Raw genomic sequence first — 26,820 nt, 5'->3', positions numbered from 1 at the left:
CAAAGATCAGTTCATACAAGATGGACAGGGACAGTGACAGGGAAATGGACAGGACTGACCGACATCTTTCTGTGAGCCGATCCTTTATTTGGCTGCTTCTGGTTTTGCTTCAGACGTCAAATACCACAGCTCAAAGTGAGTTCTGTTTTATTTTATTTATTTTTAATGTCTTTAATGAGTCCCAATTGTTTAATTAATTGGGTTATTCAGTCATACAGAGAGGTTCATAAAGTTCCTAAAGTCAGTTAAAACTTCTAACTTTGTACATTTAGATAAATAAGTGAAAACAGATAAACTAGATAAAGATTGGTGGCTATACAGGATGTTGCATATCATGGAATCATCTTCGAGAGTATAAAGGTGAAAACAAACACCCCTAGAGAGGGTAAAATAAACTTATCTTTGACTAATTAACTATCTTCTAAATATAAATTCTTGCCACATATCACCAACCTTTAATGGATGTTAACATATTTTACAGCTGAAAGAACAAAAAAAACAAAAAAAACAAGCAACTGTAATTTAATGCAGTCATTTCTTCAACTATCACTAAAGGTCTTTACACATTCAAATAGTGGGTTATTTGCCTGCTTACATCAGGCCCAGTAACATTGACTTTTTAGGGCTATGGTATTATTTGCTAAGGTCACAGCAGTATCCTCAAGGCTTCTGGCCTTTGACATAAAGACAACGGGGCGTGATTCATGTAGCAACTTATTTAAGATATCTACACACACCATACTGCCAAAATTGTTTACTCATTCTGCCAAATCATAAACTGTAGACATTCCAATAATTTCCATGACTAAAGGTGTATAAAATCCAGCACCTAGATATGCAGACTGCTTCTATGAACATTTGTGTAAGAATGGGTCACTCTCAGTGATTTCCATCCTGGTACCATGATAGGATGCTACTTCTGCAACAGGTCCAGCTGTGAAATTGCCACATGACTAAATGACTAAATATTCCATAGTCAAATGTTAGTGGTAATAAGACTGGGTGGAAGCAATTGGGAAGGAAGAGAGCTCAGCCGATTAAGTATATTAACTTAAATGAAAATTAAATGAAAAAAGAAAAATCTCATATATAACTTTATGACAAATCACAAGTATAAAAAAGAAGACAAACCTTCAGTTAATCATGGAGATCTTTTTAGCCCACAGCTTAGTACCATTTTTTACTGCAGGACCAATGGTTGTGTTTGGTTTTCCATTTTCATAAGGCACCATTGTCTTCATTCTAGCTGCAAAATAAGGGTACAACTACCAGATCCAATGAGGTGATTTAAAGCATACTTTTACATATGTTAAATTATTTTTAAAATGGCTGGACAGTTAAGATTTAATACAATAAAACTGTCAGCACTAAACACTCAACAACACCCTAATTATCATAATCCAGTTAGAGCCAAAAGCTGCCTGAGGAGTACTAATATTTTTTTGTCAGTGCCTGGCTTCGTACAAATAGCTGCGGCTCAGGTGAAATCTTATTAACTTGAACTTGAACATGTAAACAATACATATATATACACACACACACACGCGTACACATCCATCTGCATTTACATAATGTAAGCCAAACAAATAAAAGAAAATAAGTATCATTAAAGCCCCTCACCGTTGATTTAGTTTACGTATCCTTAAAAGAATGGCAATGGTAAATGGTATGTATTTTCACCACCTCAGTACAAGCCAACAATTATATTCCTTAATAATAAATAATTAGTAAATATTAAATAATAATTTTGATTAATCAAGGCATAGCAACTGACAGGAGCATGCAATAAATAATTAACTCTGCTGCCTGTCCATAGTTAGGTTCATTTTCCACCTGGTACAAATCCGTTTCTTCTTAACTTTCAGAAAAAGTATAAAAGAGTTTAAAGCATCATAGAGTTTATTGCTCTAATGTTTAATCTTCCCATTCTGTGTCAGAAGTTAGATACTAACGGGCCCAACCTGAACTGTTTATATAACACAGGTCACATCCATGTGTTTATGTGACAAATTCTGACCCAATTCTGAATGTTGCAGCTGAGACTAAGACTCATCAGGGCACCAACATTTTTCCAATCTGTTGTTGTTCAGTTTTGGTAAGTTTGTGTGAATTGTAGACTCAGTTGTTCTTAGTTGACTAGAGTGGAACCAGGAGTGGAATTTGTTTCAAGGTTCCACGCGTTGTATGGTCAGAGATGGTATTCTGTCATTTAAGCTATTGTTGTCTTTCTATCATCTCAAATCAGTCTGCCTATTTTCCTCTGACTTCTGACACCACCAAACTATTCTGCTTATCCATATATCCATCAGAGATACCTTGAGTGTAAGACTCCGTCTCAAGTCGCACTCAAATCACAAAAATAAAGGACTTCAAAATCAACTTAGACTTGTACCCTAAAGTCTTACAGCTTGTTGTGCCCCGGCCATGAATGAAACATGGACAACCTGTACATAGAGAACTACAGACTGGTAAAAAAAAAAAACCCTGAATCCCATACTGCACAGGATTAACCTATTTTTTTGGCCCCAGGAAGGATGAGTTCCATCAGGAGGGGCTGAAAGATTCTGCGTCTTCAAAGAATCTTTGGATCAAACATAACATACGGGTAGCCATCAGCCGAATTGTTTTGCCTGAGTTCCTGCAGGAATGAATCTGAAGGCATTACAGATTCCGCCCAAAAAATGGCGAACAGCGTTTTTTTCTCTACTGCCCTGAGAGAAGACAGCATAGGAACCACAGCTCTGCCCACCTGCCGGATGTGCCAGCCAATGGAGACGTCCTCAGAAGTGGCCAGACCAAGCCGCTGCCTTTTCTAAATGACTCCACCCCTTAGGACCTTCATATGTCCTGTTTATCAGAACAGTCCATAAAAGAGGTGGTGTCCGGGCAGAGAAAACTAGTGTAGCATAAAACAATTTAAATACTGTTTATTTAATTGTGTTTTGCCAACTGATGAGCTAATGGTAACAAGGTACAGAGCCTAGTTTCACAAGGGTTGCTTGAGACAAAGCTTATTTCAATAAGTGGTTTGAGCACTGATAGTTCAGTAACCCAAGTTCGCCAGTTTAGCTGTGTTTTTCTTTCATTCCTTCTCTAACTAACCTGCTAAATATGTTGGAATATTCCTTAAAACATTCTGGATTATCTTGGTTATCTGCTAGGCTAAGCTAAATCTGCTAACTGCTAATGCTAGTGCCAAGAAGTATTTAAATCTGGTTCATCTAGTTCGGCAAATAATATTTCCTTAAATATTATTTTACCAAAATAATAGTGATTTAATTTCTAATTTCTAATTTGGCAAATCATTCTTAAAAATATGAGTCCATTAAAATATTTTTTTATTTATCCTTCTGGTTTGCACTGTGAATTGGTTGAATGAACACACACCAATTGTTGTCCCTGATTAGTTTTAAAACTGATGTGACCTCATTTCGAAATTCCTCAAAATAATCCTAGGTTTTTAACATAAATATCCACATTCAATTGTGATATCACTGCATAATTTTTATTGGTTCCCCTTTTTCCTTTATTTGTATACAGTTCATTAGTTTTCCATATTCCTTAATTTTGCTTTAGTTGAGTGTTACCAGCCTAGCTATATAGTTTGCTAATTGATTTTTTTAAGTTGGAGTTTGATTACTTTTGTTAATAAATCCTTATATTATAGAGGGAAGCTGTTGTTTGTCCCATATGTGCGCAGAGCCTACTTTTAGAGAACACCAGTGCTCGAATCACTCTTTTATCTATTGTTCATATAGCCATATTGGGCTGGTGTTCACTGGTCAATAAGTGACAGAATGAAAGTTATTTGGCTAATAATTCCTGATCAGGTGGTGCCCTGACTTTTAATCTGAATAAAATGCCATATTTGAACTTTATTGGTACTTTTGTTAATAATTGTTAATTATTATTAATACTTATTGCTAATAGCCAAACAATGAAATTGCACAACAATCTTGACTTGACTCCTGGTCTGAAACTCAAGTCTTTGTACTAGCTTTTATCTCATGCAATGAGAAGTTAAAGGAAGCTGGCATGTGAGCTACCGACTGAAACAGCAGCACATGTATTAGTGTGAAAGGATGAGCTTAATCATTAGCCAATGACATTGGTGGATTATTAGGAACAATCTGTTCATGTTAGCTGTAGCTTCATAATAATGACCACACAAATGTATCTCCAACTGAATGCTGTATTGAATGACTGGATCATTTCAGAACAAAATAAACGTAACCTACCTCTGACATTATCTTCCCTTTAAACAGAATAATACATACAGTTGAAAATATAAAAATAAAAACACTCTGTTCCATTCATTCAGAAATTTAGCTATCATTTATTTAGTTACTACAGCTTATCTTGTTGATATGTTGTAATTTATACCTTAAAATTGAACATCTTTACAATTTAGAGTTGTGAACAAAGGTTTTAAATGTAGAGTTGGAATATGGTTTCCCAATATTATTAAAGATTATCTAGCTCAGAGTGAGGAGAAAAAAAACCTCCAAACCATATGTAGTGCAATATACAATGAAGAGAACAAAATAAAAACACTGATAAACAGGGTGGGACTTAGATATTACAACAACAAAAAAAAGCAGAAATTCAACATTAACAGCTTTTAATTTTTTTTTTCTTAGAGCATAAATGCCTGTTTATATTTCTAATGGAATAAATACTAGTTTTGATCAATTCTCAACAATATAAATCAGCCATTAGCGGATTTTTGGATGGTAAATTAAATGTTAAAAGATTAAGACATAATAGTTTATGAAAATGAAAACATTGAAAGATTATTATCAAAGTCAGGTGGTAATTTAGGCCTGATGATAAACAGGCCAGGTTTGGAATCCAAACCTACAGCAATGCAGGATTGGAAGGGACCTAGTTGTTAGGGATTTCTTGAGAAAATGTTTATTTCAGTCATTGGAGACTTGACTTGGACTTTCCCTCAAAGACTCAAGACTTGACTTGGAAAAAATTACTTGTGAACATCCATACAGCCACCCATCCACCACCCCTACTTGCTTATCCGTAGAGGTTTAAAGGGGGCTGGTGCCCATCTCAAGTGGTCCTTGGGTGAGATGCAGGGCACGCCCTGGACAGGTCACTGGGCCATCAGTGGGCAACACAGAGACAACCAGGACAATCAACAATGCACCCAAACATATATACCTAAGGGCAATTCAGAGTAACCAGTTATGTTTTTGGACTGTAGGAGTTAGCTGGCGTACCCAGAGAAAGCCCACGGATGCACAGGGAGAACATTCAAACTCTATGCAAAAAGTGCCAAGGATGGGGCTATGCTTTACTGTTTTTTATAAATGTACTCATAACAGACATTCTGCTCGAGATTTAGTCAGTGATTCTGCCAGTTAGGAGCTAGCTTCATGACCCAGTGTAGAAAAATGTTGGTAATGACAATGGATCAATGGATTCAAAGAAATAAAATCCAAACTTGGAGTTGGTTTTGTTTTGTATTTTTTTAAGTCAATGTCGTCAGATAAGTGTCTAATTATGTTATACTGTTTCCATGTGACCTAGGATGTGTAAACCTATAAAAACGTGATTTGAATTACATGTAATGTTAGCAGGTCCATCTGTTCATAGTGGCCAATAAATTTTCTTCAATCATTTACTAACTTGATACTGAACTGTTTTTCCATCAGTCCCTGTTGAGTGTTCTTCTCTTAAAACAGGTTGTTCCGTTGCAAGTCCAGTAAACTTTCCAGAAAACAATGAAATTGGTCAGGTTGTGACAACAATTTCAGTCCTGAGTGGAGAGGAAATTATTATTACAAGTGAAGGCCTACCATTTGGCATTGAAGGAAACAACCTGATAGCTACTGCAGTGTTGGACCATGAGGTAATTTTGGACATCACTTAGAACCAGAACCGCATCAGTTGTCAGAATTATATATACAGTCATATTCAATAAAAATGAATATTATTAAAAAGGTCATTTATTTAAGTAACTAAGTTCACTAAGTGAAGCATGATATAGATTAATTACACACAGACTGATGTTTCCCACCCTAAATTTCTGTTAATTATGATGATTTTCTGCTTACAGCTAATGAAAACATGACATTTAAGATTAGAAGCAATGTGGGCTTAATGAAAAGTATTATTAGTTTAGTACTTGCATAAAATTTGCTATTTTCTAAAGGTACTTTTAACCCGTCAATCGAGCGTCAACAGAAAGCATATTCTAAATTGCTGAATTTGACATTTCTGTAAAACCAATAAAGAAATTAGGAGTGTGTTTGGATAAAAACACACCGCCAAGGAAAGGGAATTTTATTGGCTCTAAATTTGGTGTATATGTTTTTTTATTGTTTTGCAGGAGACACAAAACTATGCGGTCAATATAAGATGCAATGGAGAAAGTGGATCGGTGAGACTGTTTTCCAGTTACTTAAAAAGTTCTTTTTTAAAATGAAAAATCTAGTCTACACATGCATGAAAGGCAGTGTTCATGCAGACATGTTAAAGGCTGCTTGATGGATGTTTCCAGCTCTTTCAAAAGAACAGATGTTTGAAAATAGCATTTCACAGTTTTATTAGGGTGTACAACTTACCTTACAGCCTTAACCATTCCAGGAATAGTTCAACACGTGTGTGGGGATTCTATATGTATTTCTTTTTGAGCTTCTCATTAATTACAGGTGCATAGGCAGGCTCACAGTAGGAACAAAAAGTCTCTGCCATAGATAAAACCATACATTAATAAAATGAATTTTTTCTTTGTTTCTAGATTTCAAAAACTATTGTTGTAATTCTGTTGAATGAAAATGACAACATTCCCTTCTTTGACCAGAATTTGTACCAGGCCAGTGTCAATGAGGTAAGATTTAGACAAACAGCAAATTGCATTTCAGGATGCACATTTGGAAGTTATTTTTTCTCCTGACCTTTACCACCTCATTTTTTGTGGTCTATGTATATCCAGATGTCTCCTATAGACACAAGTGTGGGTCACTTTGCTGCCACAGACCTTGATGGACCTCTGATCTACTATAGGCTGATACCTGAATCTGTATGACTTTTACTTTCAAGATCTCTATTTTTTCTATATTATTACATGTATTTATATTCTGCATATCAGTTTTGCCCACATTCCCATACCATTATAGAAATTACTTCCAGCTTCTGTATTTTTATTGTGCCGTTTGATTTCTGTAGGATGCCTTTAAACTGAGGTCACAAAGAACCCCAGATATACTCATCAATACACGTCTTGATTATGATAAAGTCAAAGAGGTCAGACTGATACTGGAAGCTCAAGTAAGTATTTTTCATCAAACACTTGCAGATTTTAGGATTGCTTGGGCACAATTTAGAAAACAGAGACCATTTTTTTCACACAATAAGCAGAATGGCATATATTTTTGCCAAACTAAACCTTTGTAAAAAAACATGCATTATTTTATAGAAGCTTTATGTTGTCATTATCTCGATCACACAGTTAAGAATGTCAAACAGTTTTCTTACAACAACTTACACACTGATGTGCAAAACATAAAACTTTTCCACATTATTACAGTAAGGATTTACACACAGGAAGTCCAAAAGATATTCTTTAAATATTACACTACACAGATTACTGAAACGACTTATTTCTTAAAATATATTCAAAGTAGATAAAAATGGACATTCTCTTCCCATGTCTTCTGCCATTTTCTCTGAGTTTTTTCATTTTTATACATGAGCAGTTTGGAGAGGATGCTGGTGCTTAGTAAAAACAAGTAAAATATTGCTTATTTAAGCGTCTTTTTTCAACAAACTTTATTTTGCTCTGAGATTTATACTTCATGAATGTGTGGATAAAATCTGCCTCCCGGGATAACTTTTGGAGACCGTGCTCAATTGATCAGAATTCCACTACTTGGAACACACCGGAATAGCCAGTCTGCTGCTCAAGTAGGGCTTGGTTTGTTGGTTAGTCCCAGAGACCACCACTTCCACAGCTTGTTCAAGCCAACTCTGCTTTGGCAGCCAGAGGCCGACATGCTAGCTGGTAGCCAGCAGCTACTAAATGATGGCACTCAGCAGCAGGACCACACCAACATGCCTGTCTGTCAACAACTGGGAATCCTTCATTGTCCAACATCCACAGGAGCTCACAATGCAAGTTTGTTTACGCTTAGACTGTGAATGCCTTCCATCTCCCTGGACTGCAGCATGACATTTCAACATCATAAAAAGACCATCCTGATCACATACATCATCGATCTTTCCCTTTAAGGCTGACATTGTTCAATTAGCCCTGAAAACGGCAAACCTCTCATCAAACATTCACCCTTAATTCAGAGGAAGAAGTTGTTGCTGCACAGCTACATGACCACCTTGCTCTCATTAACATCTATGAGAAATTCCAGCTCGGCTTCTGCCCTGCTGACAGCACAGAAACTGCCCTGGTTAGTGATGATGGCTATCCCTCCCTGCTGATCCTCTTGGACCTGACAGCAGCATGGCAATCTTCTGCATCAGCTTCAATACATCACAGGACTGACTAACATTGCTCTGGATTGGTTGCACCCCTAACTTTTACCATCAGAATATGCCCCCATAGGGAAGGCCAGGTCTTGGACTCACTCAGTCAAGTGTGGGGTGCCTCAGGGATCTGTCGTTGTCCCAAGTCTTTTCACGCTTTACATACTGCTCCTTAGTCAGATCATCATTCAACAGATGAGTTAATTTCATCGTTATGAGGACGACGCAGCTTTACGTTAACATGGACTCAGCTCTCTGCAGCATCCCCATCGTCTGTTAAACAAACTCATACCGTCTCCAGCCCCTCCGGACTAAATTCCATGGGTGACAGGGCCTTCTGTTCTACTGCACCTTGTCTGTGTAATGCTCTACCCGACTATTTGAGGACGCCACAAACTGTGGTCCACTGTCCTTTGTCAAGCTGGAAAATAAAGTGGCCATCCCAGTTGATCCTACGCTTCTCTGCTCCTGCTCTCAGTATTTTCTGTCACTGATTGCCTCACAAAGTGAATCAGTATGGGTCTAGGCAGCTAGTCCTCGCTCGGCATTCATGCCAACACTCAGTTTAGCTGCTCTGTATATTAAACTCTGCTCCAGGATCAGTCCCCAGGTCCACACAGAACTTTTTTAATACACTCCTCCAAGTGTACCATTAGACCCGTATTGCCCCACCAGTCTAACATTATTCCAGAGGTCATCTACAGTGCTGCCAGCTTGCTCGACGTACCCACATGACTCTTTTTAATAAAATGTAAATATAAACAGCTCAGTTCTTTTTTGTTGGTTGTTTTTTTTTTTTTAACAAAACTGATCCTCCTCCCACACAGTTCATTGTTTAATAGATGCTTGTATCATTTCCTATAAGACGCAAACTATCTGCCTGAATAAAGGCAATTTTAAATGTGAATCATCCTGGGGTATGAATAATTTTGGTCTTAACTGCACCCTTCGCGTTATATATTGTAGGATACACCACTGGATATTCCAGAAGAGCCATCATTCACTTCTACCACAACCATCATGATCTCCATCTTAGACATTGATAACAGACCTCCATGGTTCCAGCCTTGTACCAGTCATGAAACGGGTGGAGCAGTGATTTGTGAGAATTCAGGCTACACTGGCAATATTAACTTAAATGAACAAGAGGTGAGTCATTTCCTCTGAAATGATGATAGAGAACATATGGAGTAGTTTCTAATACCTGTTTCTAAGGACCTGCACATTATTTTCTGCAATGCCCGAGTATGTATTTTTCTTGTAATTGTCTGACATTGCCATCCCTTACGTAACCTTTGTGAAGATATACCAACATAGGTGTCGTTTTCAGACAGGGGTGTTATCTTTGAAACCCGGACCTCTTCATGCCATTGATGGAGACTTAGGGATAAAAGAGGAGATTACATATTCTTTCCTTAGTGGTAAGCAACTTAGATTGTCACAAAAGCATGTTTCACAAACTTGGCAAATTATTCTCATAACGGAGTTATTAAGCATAAATTGTTGGTATTGGAAGGAAGAAGTAACTGTTTGAGTCTGTATTTCAGGAAATAATGATGGTCTGTTTGAGATTAACCCAAACACTGGAAACATCACCATGCTGAAGCCAGCTGATGTGTTGGGGCCAATCGCACTGACAGTTCTGGTACAGTAAATCTAACAAAAGCTAGAAGCCTACAATACAAAGCTGTCTTCTCATTTGAGATGTAATGGTATAACTTTGGAGCACTGACCTAACAAAACTAAAACAACAGGCATGCTGATTTAAAAAAAAAAAAACATTTAACCCTGAACACAGAACAGGATGCAAAATTATCTGAGACATAAATGTATCATTTGACAGTGATCTCTCAGAATTTATAAGGATTCTATTGCTTCATTAAATAAAGTTATGACCAGGAAGTTGATTCAAATGACTGTATTTAAACATATTTAATACTAAATTAAAGAACCCTGAAGCCTTCACTTGGACTGGAAAGGCAGACAGTGACGTGGTGATATTAGGTTTAGACTTCAATGCCAAGCTACTTAAAGGCTTTGGCTCACAGCTGAGTTTTGCTGTCAGAGACAAAGTTAGAAAGGGAAATTGAGGTGATTATTTACATTCTCCCACTGAATCAGGTCAATTTTCATTGATGAATTAAAAAGTTTATCACGATTATTTCCCCAAATCTATTTTAGTAATGAAATCTCAACAAAGAAATATGATAAAGATAATCTTTTGAAAATTATTAAATTAAATAGATGATATTTAGTCATTTTATCCAGTTCTTCTGGGATCACCACAGGTTTACTTCTAAGTCTCTGCTCACAAAAACTCTAATATCTTAGACCTTATACATTTTTTAACTGGAATGTGCTTCCCACTTAGGCTGCCCAAAGGATTAACTCTCATCAGTTTTCAACAACCACAGTGACAATCACTGTTCAGGTGAAGAGCTTCCATGTTCCCAAGTTTCAGAAGCCTCAATATGAAGGTCTGATCACTTCAGTGGGCTCAATGGCAATGGACCCGACGAACAAGGATCAGCCATTACAGATTTTAGCTACAGATGAGGACTACAGTGGCACTGGGGTAAAGCATTTCAAAACTCTTTCTGGCTGAGGTGGAAAGATTATGATGTGAATTGAGAAAAAACAATTAGAACAGAAAGAAACCATGATGACTCAGAATGTACAGATATCCTTGTATAATTATTATATTTCTCATTTTTCTTTTTTCTTTTTGATATTATCAAAACCGAAAATCAACATCAGTAAAATGTTATGTTGTCTGGAAACATGGTTAGTGGATTTCTTGAAAATTCCTGAAACTTTTTAAGACCTTGTAGACATGAACATTCCTTCAAAACTATCTTTTTATTTGTCATTTTTAAAAGGTTCTTCATAAATATGGAATCATTTCGAGAAATCAACTTACACCCAAATACAGCCTCAATTATGACAGGCATTTATGGGGTGTTGTAAGGTAGTCACAGAAACTGACCTCAGAGATAGAGGATGCACATAAAGATTTCACAGGGAAGCTATGACATTACTGTTTTCATTAAAGCTTTCTACACACATCTACACATGGATACCATTTTAAGATTAGTAGTGTAATGTTTACATGAAATTCCTCGTAATTTTTTAATCTTCTACTTTCTCAGACATCACCAGAGCAGCAAGAAATGTTTATCTTTACAATCTCTTAAACAGGGTCTTAACCCCCACATCGCTTACTCAGTCGAAGGGAGGAGTGATTTTGCTATTGTTGGTGGCTACTTGTTCTTGACTAAGGAACTGTCAGAGGGCTCATTATCACTCCAGGTAAGTTTAAACATTATTGCATTCTAATCAGACTGACTGAGTGGTATTTTTATTGGGTGCTCAACTCTATTTATATGTTCCAGGTTGTGGCAAAAGACACATCTAATGATGAAATGGCTAAAGCAGCACTCCGAGTTGAATTGAAATTAGGTAGGTTTAAACACCTGCTAATTAAGCATTTTTCTTTGCTTTTGATTGATTCATTGCTGATTTTTCCTAAAGATTATTACTAGAATAGTATATTTATTTTAATTGACTAAAAGACTCTTCCTTGCCAGTTGAGTTTAGTCACATTCACTCTAGTGTGTTCTGTGGTTGGTCTGCCCTCATGTAACATACAATCCTTAGTCATTCAATTCAATTCAAAAATACTTTATTAATCCAAAAGGGAAATTAAATGTTGTTGTAGCTCATTATGTAGGTTTCTTCAAAGAGCTGTTGTAGATGCTGATGGCTGTGTGCAGGAAGGATCTCCTGCAGCGCTCCGTCTTATCAGTCATGAACAAGTAGCCAAATTCTGAGTGAATTCCTTGACTGTAAGGATGCTTACAAGCTGTTGTACTAATATTGTTTGACTGGCATTAACCTTCAGCACATCAGTATTGTTGGTTCATTTTCTGATTCCATAAATTTATCTCAAAGCCATAATGCCAATAAGTCACATGTAATTTGTGAACAGAGAGAAGCAGTTCAAACAAATATGCTTCAAAATGTGCTCATTAGATTCAGACTTTTTTACACATTGAATTTATAACACAGAATTTTATCCTGTGGAATTATGTATGTGATTTTCTTTTTTTTTTAACTTTAAATTCACCAGCAAAAACTTCACCTGCAAAAATTTGCCTGCAAAAATTTGCCTGTAAACATTTGCCTGCAAATGTGTTGATCTTCTGGTAATTCAAGCCAAAGCAATCAGGCCTGGATGGTCAAGTTGCTTTTAGCCAATCAAAACATTCATTCAAAATACAAATTTGATCATATGACACACCAGTGCGTTGGGCAGAGGTGCGTACGTTAGCTGTTAGCTGATGGAGGTGAGTGAGGAGGTTATATTGTAAAATGAGCCTCTGCAGACAAGGATGGTGCACTAGCAGTCAGTCAAACATTTCACCCAGTTGGATTACATGAACAAATAACGAAACTCGAAATGTTTGTCAATTAGTACCTGGCGCTTTGTAATAATCTATGTTTAACAGAAAAACCTCTTCACTCACCTTCATTAAACCAGTAACCAGCTAAGTGTTAAGAGACTCAACTCTGCCTGACGCACTGGTGTGTCATGTGATCAAATGAGCATAATTTGATTGGCTGAAAGCCACTCGACTCGATCTAGTGATGATTGCTTTGGCTTGAGTAACCAGAAGGTCAGCACATTTGCAGTTGAATTTTTTCAGACGACTTTTTGCAAGCGAAATTTTTAATGCCGATTTTAAAGTAAAAAAAAAATATATATATATATATACATAATTGCACAGTATCAAAATCCTATTATAAATTCAATGTCTAAAACACGTTTGATATTAATAAGGCTATATTTCTCCCATACTCTCCTCTCAGGTCTCACCACCACCACTTTGCCTCAGAGCACTACAGACTTTATGACCACAACATCCATAGAGGGATCCACCACTGATAGCAAGACAACCAATGAGGTCATGTCCACCAGTGACCCCAGTATGTCAACTGACATCTCAGCCCCCATCCTCACCACTAATCCTACAGAAGGAGTCTCACCTGCAAACACAGCTCGCCCAGGTGGTCTCGTATTCCTGTCTCAAGATTTCTTATGTTTAATTAATTGCGGTTCATCTATAACAGCTGGCATTCAAAGAAGAACAAAGAACACTACAGACTCATGGAAAGATGACTGAGGATCATTTTAATGTGAAGTGGCAAACAGGCCCAAACATGAATGAATTGGATCTAATTTCTTGTTGAAATCAATATCCACATCTTGGACAAACAACAGTCTTGTTGTTGACATAAAAGCAAACCAATCACAGAACACTGTTTTTTAATTCATTGATCGTCAGTAAAAAAGCTGGTCCAGACCACTGAAATGACAGAGTTAAGAATTAAAATAGAATAGAATTATCATTTATTGTCCTTTGTGGGGAGCTTCAAGTGTGTCAGCAGCACCGTAAAAGGCGAACGGTAGCATACAACTGCTTACAAATGGCAAAAACTATAAAAATCAATAAGTAACAGTAGGCTGTATAGTAAAGAAAAAGAAATACAGGTGTTAAACAAGGTATACTCAGATTAAATGAAATGTGCAACTGAGTAGGGTAAGTTAAAGAATTTACAAAAACAACATTTATAATTGTGCACAAGAAAACAACAACGCACTATTTACTCAAAATGGAACAAAAGTGCAAATAATAGGGATGTAAACACAGACTGGGCTTATTGGGAAAAGTGATGGTTATAAGATCTGTCAGCTGCTGGAAGGAAGGATATTTGATAATGCTCCTTTTTGCACGGATGCAGCAGTCCATCATTGATGGAGCTCTCCAATTCTACAACAGCTTCATGCATGGGGTGGGAGACATTGTCCATCAGTTATTTTTTCCAGAGTTCTTCTGTGTCCTACCACCTGCACTGGGCCGAGGGGGCATCATAGGCCTTCCTAATGAGCTTATCTAACAGCTTCCTTTCAGCTGTAGATAAATTACTGCTCCAACATACTAGTCTTCCAGCAGGTAGAGTCTGCTCTGCCCATTTCTGTAAAGTGCATCAGTGTTGTGACTCCCATCCAGTTTATTGTTCAGGTGAGCACCCAGGTACTTATAAAAGTCCACTATCTCAATGTCAGTTCCCTGGATGTTCACCATTGTCAGTGTGATGTGTCTGTGCCTGCTGAAATTCCACACAAGCTCCTAGGTATTTCCCGTGTTGATCAGAGGATGGTTCCGCTGGCACCAGTCCAAAAAGACCTGTGTCCATTGTCTGTACTCTTGAGTCATCCTTACCTGTGATGAGGCTGACTATGGCAGTCATCAAATAAATTTTGTAGATGGCCACCTGGGAAGTTGATGAAAAAGTCTGTGGTGCCAGCACAGTCCCCTGCAGGGCCCCTGAACTGCAGACCAGACTTTTAGAAATACAGTCTCATAGCCGGCAGCCAGTGAAGTAGTCCAGTATCCACTGGGACAGGTGGTGACCCCTCTTTACAGCTCCAGCTTGTCCCTCAGAAGTCCAGCCTGGAGGGTAATAATAGCACTGGAGAAATCAAAGAACACGATCCTCTCAGTGCTTCCAGGCTTCACCAGATAGGTCAAATCTATGTGCAGGAGGTAGATGATGGCATCATCTGAAACCTGTGTCGGATCAAACCTGTTGAAGTACTGATTCAGATCATTCACCCATCCGGAATCTGCTATAACCTAGTTTGGGACCTGAAATTGTTTTCAAGTTCTTCCAAACCATACTGATGTTGTTCTCCTGCAGCTGATCCTCCATCTTGTTTCTGTAAATGTTTTATCCATCCCTGATCATTCTTCTAAGGTCCTTCTCTCACCTCCTCCCTGTTTTCTGATTTAAAGGTTTTCTTCTTCTCTTTGAGGAGAGTCTTTATTTAAAGGTTGATTAAGGGCTTGTTATTGGAGACACACCGTACCTTCCTGAGGGGCACAGTATTGTCCACACAGAAGTTAATGTAGGCCATTATGCAATCTGTGATGCTGTCAATGTCCTCCCCATGAGGAGTTCTTACCTCACACTGGATGTGAAACAGTCCCTCAGATCTTCTTTAACCTTCTCAGACCATCTTTTCACCGTGCATGTCACAGCTCGTTCACTTTGCACAAGTGGTTTATACAGAGTGTGGAAACAAACCAAGTTGTCATCTAAACCCACAGGGTGAGGGAGAGGTGATGATCTGTATTCCTCATTGGGATTGGCATACTATGTGTCCAGCATTGTTTAAAATTTGCTGGTAACCGTGTGGAGGCGATCACAGGCTTCTACTAATTTAAAAAAGAAAGATTTTAGAAAAGAGAGGGAGCTGCTGAAAGGAGCTGCCTAATCGCACGGGGCCAAAAGTATTATTTATTATCTAATCCAACAGAACAGGATGTCAGATCAGTTTAAACACTGTTTACAACTAATCATAATAAAAACATGATTTACAGTACACTCCTCACTACTGCGATTACTTTCAAGTTATCTTTAATGAAATCTTTGCAACTTTTGTCGTTGTAGTGGTCCCATCCGGCGGATTCGGAGTGACTGACATGGCTGCATTGGGAGCAACCTTGGGTGTTTTATTGTTTGTCTGTCTGCTGGTCATCGGAGTGCTTGTGTATCGCATGCAGAAGGGAAATGCAGCCTGGAAGAAGATTAAAGAAGTTAGCGTATTTCGGAGCTCTGTAAGTAAAAGAAAACCCTCATGATTTACAGGACAAAAGCACCACAGGACAGGTAGAAAATGAAACTAACCAGACATCTCTGTTCAGCTCTGTCTGCTAGCCACACTGGGTTTTTGGTTTCAAAAAGTGGACTGCCTTTAGAATTAATGTATTACTCATAGAGTTGACTCAAAAAAAATTTCTCAAACCAGCGACCATTCTTCTTGTACCACCCTTATTTTTGTAGTTCAACCGTTTACATGGTTGTTATTATAGCTCCAGCTGGAGCTACTTCTCAATCATTGTGCTAGATTTGAAAAGCGTCAGATCTACCGACTGAAAAATTGAACTTTTTATGATCATACATTTTTCAAAAGAATTTGTTGCAGTTTTAAAATTGCATTTACTTTTTCTTGATATAATTAGGGGACTCACTGCTAACTCCTTTAGCTGCTTGAATGTTGCTGTGATTTTGGGACACATAAAAGTAATAAAAAAACTGGAAAATCAGACCAATAAAGCAACACTATCAGCGTATATCAGATTGTCTCAAAGCCAAGTAATACCATGCAAAACTTTGTGAAAATCTGTAATAAAGTGGATTTTAAATTACCTGCACTGATCCTGACACCCAGTGTATCCACGGGAGAGATGGAAATATGAAAATAAAAATTTTATACATTTTATAGTGCCAAATTACAACAAATGTCTTACAAGACAAACAGATCCAGTTTACGTACAGACAAATGTAGTCAATTTAATCATATGGACAAGTCAAAGTCGGCTCCATACATTTCAGTTCAGATTATTGTTATTTAAACTGCTAAAAAATGTTTTGTATCCAAGGAAACCCGGCAGACCCCATCGAATCACTGACTGCAGTTATTCCTCCTCCCACCTGAGTATGTAGCGGCAATGGAGAGTTGATTGCATCAAGTCTTTGCAACAATCCATCATATTGAGCATGCAGCCGGTGACTGTAGAGAGGAAAACTACCCTTTAACAGTAAGAAACCTCCAACAGAATCAGAACGAGAATCTCACTGGCTTTAAGCCACAACTGCCTGGGAGTTTGAAGATACAAAAAATAATCAGAGAAGCAATGATCCAAGTGCATTTTCTATGTGGAACAAAAAGAAGAGTTGAAGCCAGCTGTAGTTTATCTAGGAGAATACTATTTAAAGCATTCTGTTTAATTGTGTCTAAACAGATAAGCTCTAAGTAGTTAAAAGAAATCTGTACTTAGTGGCACCAATAGCTTCTTTAGTTACTTTATCCTAGAGAGTGACATGGTAATGCTGTGATTTTCAGCGATAAAATTATAATTAATGACTGCTGGAAGTTTCGTCCTGTTTAAGCAGAGTTTTCCTTTCCACTGTCGCTACATGCATGTTCAGTATGAAGAATTGCTGCAAAGTCAACAGTACAATGCAAGTGACTGTCGCTACATGTTCATCCAGTAAGAGTGAATGCTGCAAGTCAGTGACTCGATGCAATCTGCTGGGATTTCCTTACATAGAAAAACTTTTTAACCAATTTGAATGATAAACTGAACTTGACTGCACTGTTTGATAACTATGATTACTTGTAATATATGTACATAACTTGGAATCTGTATGAATCGAGTAAATTTACTTTTTTAGAGTAAATGCCTTGAGACGATGTGTTGTGAATTGGCGCTATATAAATGAACTGAATTGAATTAAATGATTTCGTAACAATAAATGCGTTTGCATTACAAATGTGCGCAAATCTTTGACGATATACTGCTAATGTCGAAACACACAATTTTCAATTCAATTATATTCAAAAATACTTTATTAATCCCAAAGGGAAATTAAATGTTGTTGTAGCTCATTATGAAGGTTTCTTCAAAGAGTCGTTGTAGATGCTGATGGCTGTGAGCAGGAAGGATCTCCTGTAGCGCTCTGTCTTACAGCAGATCTGAAGAAGCCTCTGACTGAAGACACTGTTGTTGTAGGACAGTCTCATGAAGAGGATGCTCAGGGTTCTCCATAATGTTCTTCATTTTATGAAGAATCCGTCTTTCCACAATGATCTCCAGAGGTTCTAGAGGAGTCCCCAGAACAGAGCCAGCCTTCTTTATCAGCTTGTTGAGCTTTTTTAAGTCCCTGGTTCTGATGCTGCTTCCCCAGCAGATGATGGCAGAAGAGATCACACTCTCCACAACAGACTTAAAGAAGATATGCAGCATCTTGCTGCAAACACCAAAGGACCTAAGCTTCCTCAAGAAGTACAGTCTGCTCTGTCCCTTCTTGTAGATGGCTTCACAGTTGCATCTCCACTCTAGTCTGTTGTCCAGGTTAACACCGAGGTATTTATACTCCTCCACCACCTCCACTTCTTCTCCCATGATAGCAATAGTTTTGGACTTATTCCTGTTTCTCTTAAAATCTAAAATCTTCTCCTTTGTTTTAGTCATGTTCAAAATGAGATGATTGTTTCCACACCATGCCACAAAGCGGTCCACTACATTCCTGTACTCAGCTTCTTGTCCATCTCTGATCCACCCCACAACTGCAGAATCATCCGAGTATTTCTGCAGATGACAGGAGTCTGTCTTGTACTGGAAGTCTGAGGTGTACAGAGTGAAAAATTAGATGGTGAGAGTACAGTCCCCTGTGGTGCTCCTGTGCTGCTGACTACCTGGTTAGACTCACAACCCTTCAGTCTCACAAACTGTGGTCTGTTTGTCAGGTAGTCTTTAATCCAGGAGATTGTTGAGGCCTCCACCTGAGTCTTCTGGAGTTTCTGACAAAGCAAATCAGGTTGGATTGTATTAAATGCACTGGAGAAATCAAAGAACATGATCCTCACAGTGCTACTGGCTTTGTCCAGATGACAGTGGGTTTGTTGAAGCAGGTGTATGATGCAATCTTCAACTCCAACTCCACAGCGATAAGCAAACTGAAGGGGGTCCTGATGGTTTACTGTTTGCTTACTCAGGTGGGCCAACAGGAGTCTCTCTAGGACCTTCATGATGTGAGATGTTAGGGCAACAGGTCTATAGTCATTGAGGACTAATGGGTGAGTTTTCTTTGGTACCGGAACAAGACAGGAGGTCTTCCACAACACTGGAACCTTCTTCTGGGCCAGGCTAAGGTTGAAGAGGTGCTGCAGAATCCCACAGAGCTGCTCTGCGCAGGCCTTCAGGACTCTAGGGCTGACATGATCTGGACCTGCAGCCTTATTCCGATTCAGTCTCTCCAGTTGCATCTTCACTTGACTTCTTGAGACACACAGGTGGAAGGGGGAAGCAAAGGAAGCATCAGCATCTTCTGATATGGTTGAAGGCAAACATGTAGAAGCAGAAAGGTCTAGGGCTGAGGTAGAAGATAAAAAATGTGAGGTGTTACTGGACAGTTGTGGGTCCTGTGGGTCAAAGGAGGGTGGAATGTCTGTTTGGCTGTGAGCAGGACAGGAGGATGCAAAGCTTGTTTCTGAACTGAACCTATTGAAGAATGTGTTCAGTTCATTGGCTCTGTCCAGACCTCCATCGGTCTGATCATCCTTCTGCTTGAAGCCTGTGATCTTCTTCATCCCTGTCCACACATCTCTGATATTGTTTTGCTGGAGCTTGCTCTCCAGCTTCTTCTTGTACACCTCCTTGCTGTCTCTTATCTTGACTTTAAGTTGCTTCTGTATACTCCTCAATAATTCTCTGTCTCTCTCTCTGAAGGCTCTTTTTTTCTTGTTAAGCAGGTCCTTCAGATCACTGGTGATCCAAGGTTTGTTATTGGGGAAGCATCTCAGTGTTCTGGTGGGGATGATGATATCCACACAGAGGTTTATATAGTCGGTTACACACTCAGTCATGGCATTTATGTCCTCTCCATGTGGCTGGCACAGTGCATCCCAGTCTGTAGCCTCAAAGCAACCTTGCAGAGCATCTTCAGCTTCCTGTGACCATTTTCTCACAGTCCTCTTTATTACAGGTTGCCTCTGAACAAGGGGCTTATATTTCGAGCAGAGAAAAACAAGATTGTGATCTGATTTGCCTAGAGGAGGTCTTGCTGTAGAGATGTATGAGTCCTTGACATTTGCATACAACAAATCCAATGTTTTGTTTTCTCTGGTAGAGTAGCTGACAAACTGTTGAAATGTTGGATGTGTAGCAGAGAGTGAAGCATGGTTAATATCACCAGAAATTGCCACAAAAGCATTGGGGTTTTGTGTCTGTAGCTTAGCAACAACTGAGCTGATGGCATCACATGCAGTGTCGGCAACAGCGGAAGGTGGAACGTAAACTGTTGCCAAAATAACACTGGTGAACTCTGGGTAAATAATATGGATGAAAACTTACTGCCAACAGTTCAATATCTGGACTGCAGAGATGACACTTCACAGTTACATGTCCTGGATTACACCATCTGTTGTTCACAAGTACTGCCAGTCCACCTCCTTTACATTTGCCGCTCCTCTTTAAATCTCTGTCTGCTCGTATGGTTAAAAAGCCCAGCAGAGAGACGCTGGAGTCGGGGATATGATCCTGCAGCCATGTCTCAGTAAAACACATAATACTGCATGCCCGGTACTCTGGCTGGGTCCTTTGTAGGGCTTGGAGTTCATCCAACTTGTTTCCCAACGATCTCACATTGCCCATCATAATCAACGGAAGAGATGGTTTGAACTTCCTCCTTCTCTCTCTTCTGTTAGCTCTGGCTCTGCATCCACGGCGTCTCCTTTTCAACTCATCAGGGATTAGGGGTTGTAGTTGAAGTATTATTTGAGCTTTTGAGATATTAATCAGCTGCTCCCGGTTGTAAGAAACAACCCCATTGCCATGGCAATGCATCATAACAAATGTCCAAAAATATTAAGCATTAAGAAAAATCCTCCAAGCTGCACAGCATCTGACACCGAAGTGGACAGTCGTCCAAAAAAAATCAACTGTATCCACCACAAGAGGAATAGTTCCCAAAAAAGAATAAATCAGAATCAAAAGTAACAGAGCTACTCAAACCATGAGCGGTGCAATTCTAGAATCTCAATTGCAATTGCTGTGTTTCCATTAAATAAGAAATGCAATTAAAATCACACGTGAATAAGTTTGTTCCCGCAGTAACATCATCCTCCAACAACTTGCTGTCATCTTCATCATCTTTTTTGACAGTAGTAACATCCGGTTGTTGATCACGTGACTCGTGTGATGTGAAAAAAGGGTTTCCATTGCAGTTTTTCAAAATGTACCAATTTTGATAAGGCCAAAAAACCACCTCATCCTAGCGCAAAAACTTTTTATTGAAAAACTTTCAATTATTTTATTGAAATTGGCATGTCCATTAAGCAAATTTATTTTCGTAATTACAATTTGCGCAATTTGATGGTCAATGGAAAACCAGCTAGTGACTACACATTACACTATCTTACGTAGAGTCACTCATGATCTTATGGAAAGGTGCAACTGCAATAAAGTTTAAATTAATTTTGACAATGTAGACTTCTGTGTTTTTCTCATTTTTGGAATGAGAGGGAAGCAGAAAAGTGCGCTGGTAAGGATTACAACTTGATCTAAAGGCACAATTTATGACCATTTCATTATGGTTAACCCTGGAGATGTTTGGAACAAAATGCTGGGAATATTTATCCACCCAACTATCCATTGCCTATTCCTGCTAATCTGTGTGAGGGGCTGGTGCCTATCAACTATAAATAAATATGTAGCACCATACCACCACAAAACTCCACCTATACAGGTCCTTCTCAAAATATTAGCATATTGTGATAAAGTTCATTATTTTCCATAATGTCATGATGAAAATTTAACATTCATATATTTTAGATTCATTGCACACTAACTAAAATATTTCAGGTCTTTTATTGTCTTAATACGGATGATTTTGGCATAGAGCTCATGAAAACCCAAAATTCCTATCTCACAAAATTAGCATATCATTAAAAGGGTCTCTAAACGAGCTATGAACCAAATCATCTGAATCAACGAGTTAACTCTAAACACCTGCAAAAGATTCCTGAGGCCTTTAAAACTCCCAGCCTGGTTCATCACTCAAAACCCCAATCATGGGTAAGACTGCCGACCTGACTGCTGTCCAGAAGGCCACTACTGACAGGCTACAGGTGCCGCATTCCCCAGGTCAAGCCACTTTTGAACCAGAAACAGCGGCAGAAGCGCCTGACCTGGGCTACAGAGAAGCAGCACTGGACTGTTGCTCAGTGGTCCAAAGTACTTTTTTCGGATGAAAGCAAATTCTGCATGTCATTCGGAAATCAAGGTGCCAGAGTCTGGAGGAAGACTGGGGAGAAGGAAATGCCAAAATGCCAGAAGTCCAGTGTCAAGTACCCACAGTCAGTGATGGTCTGAGGTGCCGTGTCAGCTGCTGGTGTTGGTCCACTGTGTTTTATCAAGGGCAGGGTCAATGCAGCTAGCTATCAGGAGATTTTGGAGCACTTCATGCTTCCATCTGCTGAAAAGCTTTATGGAGATGAATATTTCATTTTTCAGCACAACCTGGCACCTGCGCACAGTGCCAAAACCACTGGTAAATGGTTTACTGACCATGGTATCACTGTGCTCAATTGGCCTGCCAACTCTCCTGACCTGATTCTTAGAGAATCTGTGGGATATTGTGAAGAGAACGTTGAGAGACTCAAGACCCAACACTCTGGATGAGCTAAAGGCCGCTATCGAAGCATCCTGGGCCTCCATAAGACCTCAGCAGTGCCACAGGCTGATTGCCTCCATGCCACGCCGCATTGAAGCAGTCATTTCTGCCAAAGGATTCCCGACCAAGTATTGAGTGCATAACTGTACATGATTATTTGAAGGTTGACGTTTTTTGTATTAAAAACACTTTTCTTTTATTGGTCGGATGAAATATACTAATTTTGTGAGATAGAAATTTTGGGTTTTCATGAGCTGTATGCCACAATCATCCGTATTAAGACAATAAAAGACCTAAAATATTTCAGTTAGTGTGCAATGAATCTAAAATATATGAATGTTAAATTTTCATCATGACATTGTGGAAAATTATTAACTTTATCACAATATGCTAATATTTTGAGAAGGACCTGTAGTTTAGTAGTCCAATAACTACTACCATTCTACCAGCATGGTTTTCTGGTGTAGATTTCTACCTGCTTCGTCCAATTTGGCCCTGCTTCCTGGAGTAGAAATGATGGGGGTAGAAAAAGGGCCCCATAAAAATACTCATAGGATTTGCTAAACGTGGCAATAGCCGTGTTCAGATAATAATTCACACACCTGCAAACCCCACATTATTAATCATCTTCTCCTTTCACATCAAACAAGTTTATCCAAGAACATGGGCTGTGTGTGCGTTCATTATATCATGTACTGGGATTATGGAACCAAAGAGACATGGCTTCTAACTCAAAGCACTCACTAAAGCTCCTGAGCTACTGTATATGCAAGACCCATGGGGGACTTCTGAGGGAACCTTGCTCACAGAACTGAGCTCTGTGGCGTAATCCCTATGCAAGCTGTCCAAATCTATTTTGTGTTTTAAATACAAGCAATATTCACCATCCACAACGTGCTATTATCTGCATCAGGTCCTGGTGATCAATGTATTTCTCAGGTCAAAGGGCACAGGAAGATCATGTCATGCCCCTGAACCCACAGACTGTGCTGCTGCTGTATTTGTATCATATAATTACTCATTCCCCATTCTCATATCACCCTTATAGTTCATAGTAGTTTCTGACTTATGACTACCTACTGAGGTGGATCATATTAGTGGGTCAACTTTAACCCATGTCAGGAACTTTCAGTTGATCACTGAAAGATCATGTGCTAAACATTTTACTACCTTTTAGTAGTTTAATGTTTTACAATCATTTTTGGGTCACAGCAGTTTTTATATTTATAAAATTCCTGTGGTGCCAAAATGTTACAAAAAGATAAACTCTTGCCAAATGCAGTACTTTTAAAGACTTTATTGTTTCTTTATTTCTTTTATACTCAGTGTGAAAAGTTGGTCTGTTCAGTGCACACTAAAATTAAATCTCGTCGGGAATTGGAGCAAGGAACACACAAAGCTCTTCATCCCCCATTCTCGGACTCTCTCAGCAGCACCATATTGACATATCCTTGCAATGAGTGGGAACATGTCAGGGTTAGAACTTTTCAGATGATGTTGCCAGAGGTCCCCCTTTGAATAGCATCCATTTATTATATCATTGCTATATAGGATGTCATTTCTTTCTTGCTTTAGTGTGTGTAAAACTCTAAGATACTGAAATATATCTGCCAGGTAAATGGTGTTCATGGAACATCACTTGCCAGCAGCTTTGTGTCGTCATACCTCTCATCAGTCAGAAACACTTTTAGCTCCTCCCCGAAGCTTGCACATATGGGTCAGCACTTTCCTGTAAGACAACTATCAGACATCGTTATGTAGCAACAACAATATATGCTCCGCTCCCATATCTTCACATAAAGAAACAAACTTGAGGGGTCATATGGGTCTTGACATTATATAGTTCACGATACACACAACATCAACCAGCACAGAGACTGGGGTCTATCTGTTGGAAATATCTTGGTAACGAGTGCCTCATGGTGGAAAACAAAATGTGTAACAAGAATACCTAGGTGTTTCTCCTTCACTCTGATCACAAATGCTTTGGTGAGTCCAACCATGGCGGCTGCTCAATCAGTACAAACACAATTTTCCTACCTATGCCCTCCTTCTTTAAGATAGTATGATGCCACTCAAAAAATGCCTTCGCCCGTCCTCCAGTATCTGGCTGTAACAACATTTTTTCTCTGACATGTTGAGATTAGGAACAACACATTTGATGTCTGCAGACGTGTCATCAAACGTCTAGTAATTGCACTGTCCAAGGGAGTCATTTTGGCAGTTTCATCAGGCCAAGCTCTAATTAACATTGGCTTATGCCCTTTTAGATTTAGTTTTGACTTCAGCTACCAAATGACTAGTTCTTTCAGATGATTTAATGGTTTTTAAGGATGTTGTTTCCCTGTGTTTTTGTTTCGAAGAGGTTGATTTTTCATTTGGAGAGGGTTTTAAGCTTACTTTGATCCATGACACTGTTGGACAGCGTTACCTACACAGCAAGTATAACAGTTGGTGCAGAGGGATCTCCGGTGAAAGTAAATCCACATGAAAGAGAAGTTTTACTACACTGCCTAAAACTCACAGTTTTTGCTTTCCTTTGACCTCTACTCACATCATGCCCTTCGTTTGGGTTAAAGTTCTGTCCAGGGCCCAGTTGAAGGACTTCTTTTTCCTCCTCAAGTTTTTATCCATAGGTTTTTTGTCTGTTCTGATTTAGCCCTTTTACATGAATCACTAACTCTAATGTGTTAAATGCACAGATGGTGATTGTCACAGTACTTACTGCCACCCACTGGGACAAAAGGGTAAATACTTATTGTCTTTACATTGAAGGCAGACCTTTTGGCGCATTTTTCATCAACTAAATAATACTTTAGGAACAAAAAAGGAAGGTAAAAATCCCTCAGGAAGCACTTGTTTGCTATGGCACAGTGGCTGAAAATTAAGTGAGTAAATCACAGAATGAAAGAATGATGTGAACGGGGTTAAACTCTTCTCTTTTTTTTTCTTTGCACAGCTGGGCCAAGGTTCAGGTGATCAAAAAGAGGGAATTCAATACACCAATGAGGCTTTCCAAAAAGACAATGATGACAGAAGCAGCACAGGCTCTGGTGGTCCAGAGGGAGGAAGCATAACAGGGAACACTACAAGAAACATTTACCCCAAAGAGGAGATCCCAAACTCTTCTGCACAACAGCGCACCCCATCTTATGACAACACCAGTGACACCAGCTCAGATAGGGTTGACGATGAAAAAGAGGTGAAACCTATCCTGACCAAGGAAAGACGAGTGGAGGAAGGATATAAATCTGTCTGGTTTAAAGAAGACATTGATCCCAATGCCAAGGAGGAAGTAGTCATCATCCCACAAAACCAAAGTGAAGAAAGTGAGGAGGAAGATGAGGAACCATCATCCAGCCACCGTAAAAACGAAAATGACAATTTCCAGCAAAAATCGCCAAAGGTCAACTTTGCCGACACAGATCTGGATAGTGGCCTTGGGGTGAAATTTGACGATCCAGCAGATGACTCTGAGAGTGACAAAGAATTGAACATTGATCTGTAAGAAGGGCCAAAGATTAAGTAATAACAGAAACCACCCATTAAAAAACTGGACATTGATTTATCAATTATGTAGCTGTTAATCTTATCAGTTTATGACATCAAAAAGAGACAGAACATATATAAAAAGACTTTACTTGTCAATCTAAAAGTATTGATTACTTTTAAAAAGTTTATGTTTTTCAGTAAATAAATTATATTTAGTCTCTTTTTATTTGTTTAAAAATATCACATGCAGTTGTATAAGAACCATATTAAAGACATCCCTATATCATGCATTGGGGCCAATAAAATCCTTGTAAAAAGTTTTTAATTTAATTTTCCAAACATTTCTTTTTATTTTATAAAGTTCACTCTGAAATGGATATGCTGGTAAACATGGTTTGCTATTAACAGATAAAAGAGGAAAAGCCAGAGCAAAATGATCATTGGTAATTTAATAATTAACCTGGTGTGCTGGTTACTCCCTGCTGGGAGTGAAAACACGTCAAATAAATCTAGAAATGCTCAGAGACA

At 38.7% G+C, this 26,820-nt stretch overlaps 1 protein-coding gene across 2 annotated transcripts; it reads left to right on the top strand.

The window, feature by feature from the left end:
- On the top strand, window positions 1-26,617 carry LOC124877589 (cadherin-related family member 5-like). 2 transcript variants are annotated; one of them, XM_047380893.1, is made up of 15 exons: window positions 1-135; window positions 5,700-5,866; window positions 6,347-6,397; window positions 6,758-6,847; window positions 6,953-7,039; window positions 7,186-7,287; window positions 9,463-9,645; window positions 9,827-9,917; window positions 10,044-10,141; window positions 10,868-11,071; window positions 11,695-11,805; window positions 11,889-11,955; window positions 13,366-13,563; window positions 16,012-16,178; window positions 25,760-26,617. In XM_047380893.1, exons 1-15 carry the CDS (start codon window positions 21-23, stop codon window positions 26,306-26,308), a joined length of 2,280 nt encoding a protein of 759 aa, XP_047236849.1. In that variant the 5' UTR covers window positions 1-20; the 3' UTR covers window positions 26,309-26,617. The 2 variants fall into 2 exon arrangements, with proteins under 2 accessions (XP_047236849.1, XP_047236857.1); XM_047380901.1 differs by lacking the exon at window positions 13,366-13,563.
- Window positions 26,618-26,820: the final 203 nt, after the last annotated feature.

Source organism: Girardinichthys multiradiatus, chromosome 2 (genome assembly GCF_021462225.1).
Source record: "Girardinichthys multiradiatus isolate DD_20200921_A chromosome 2, DD_fGirMul_XY1, whole genome shotgun sequence".
In the NCBI taxonomy this organism is placed as follows: Eukaryota; Metazoa; Chordata; class Actinopteri; order Cyprinodontiformes; family Goodeidae; genus Girardinichthys; species Girardinichthys multiradiatus.
Note: the sequence above shows the minus strand (reverse complement) of the source record. Positions and strands in the feature narration are given on the sequence as shown.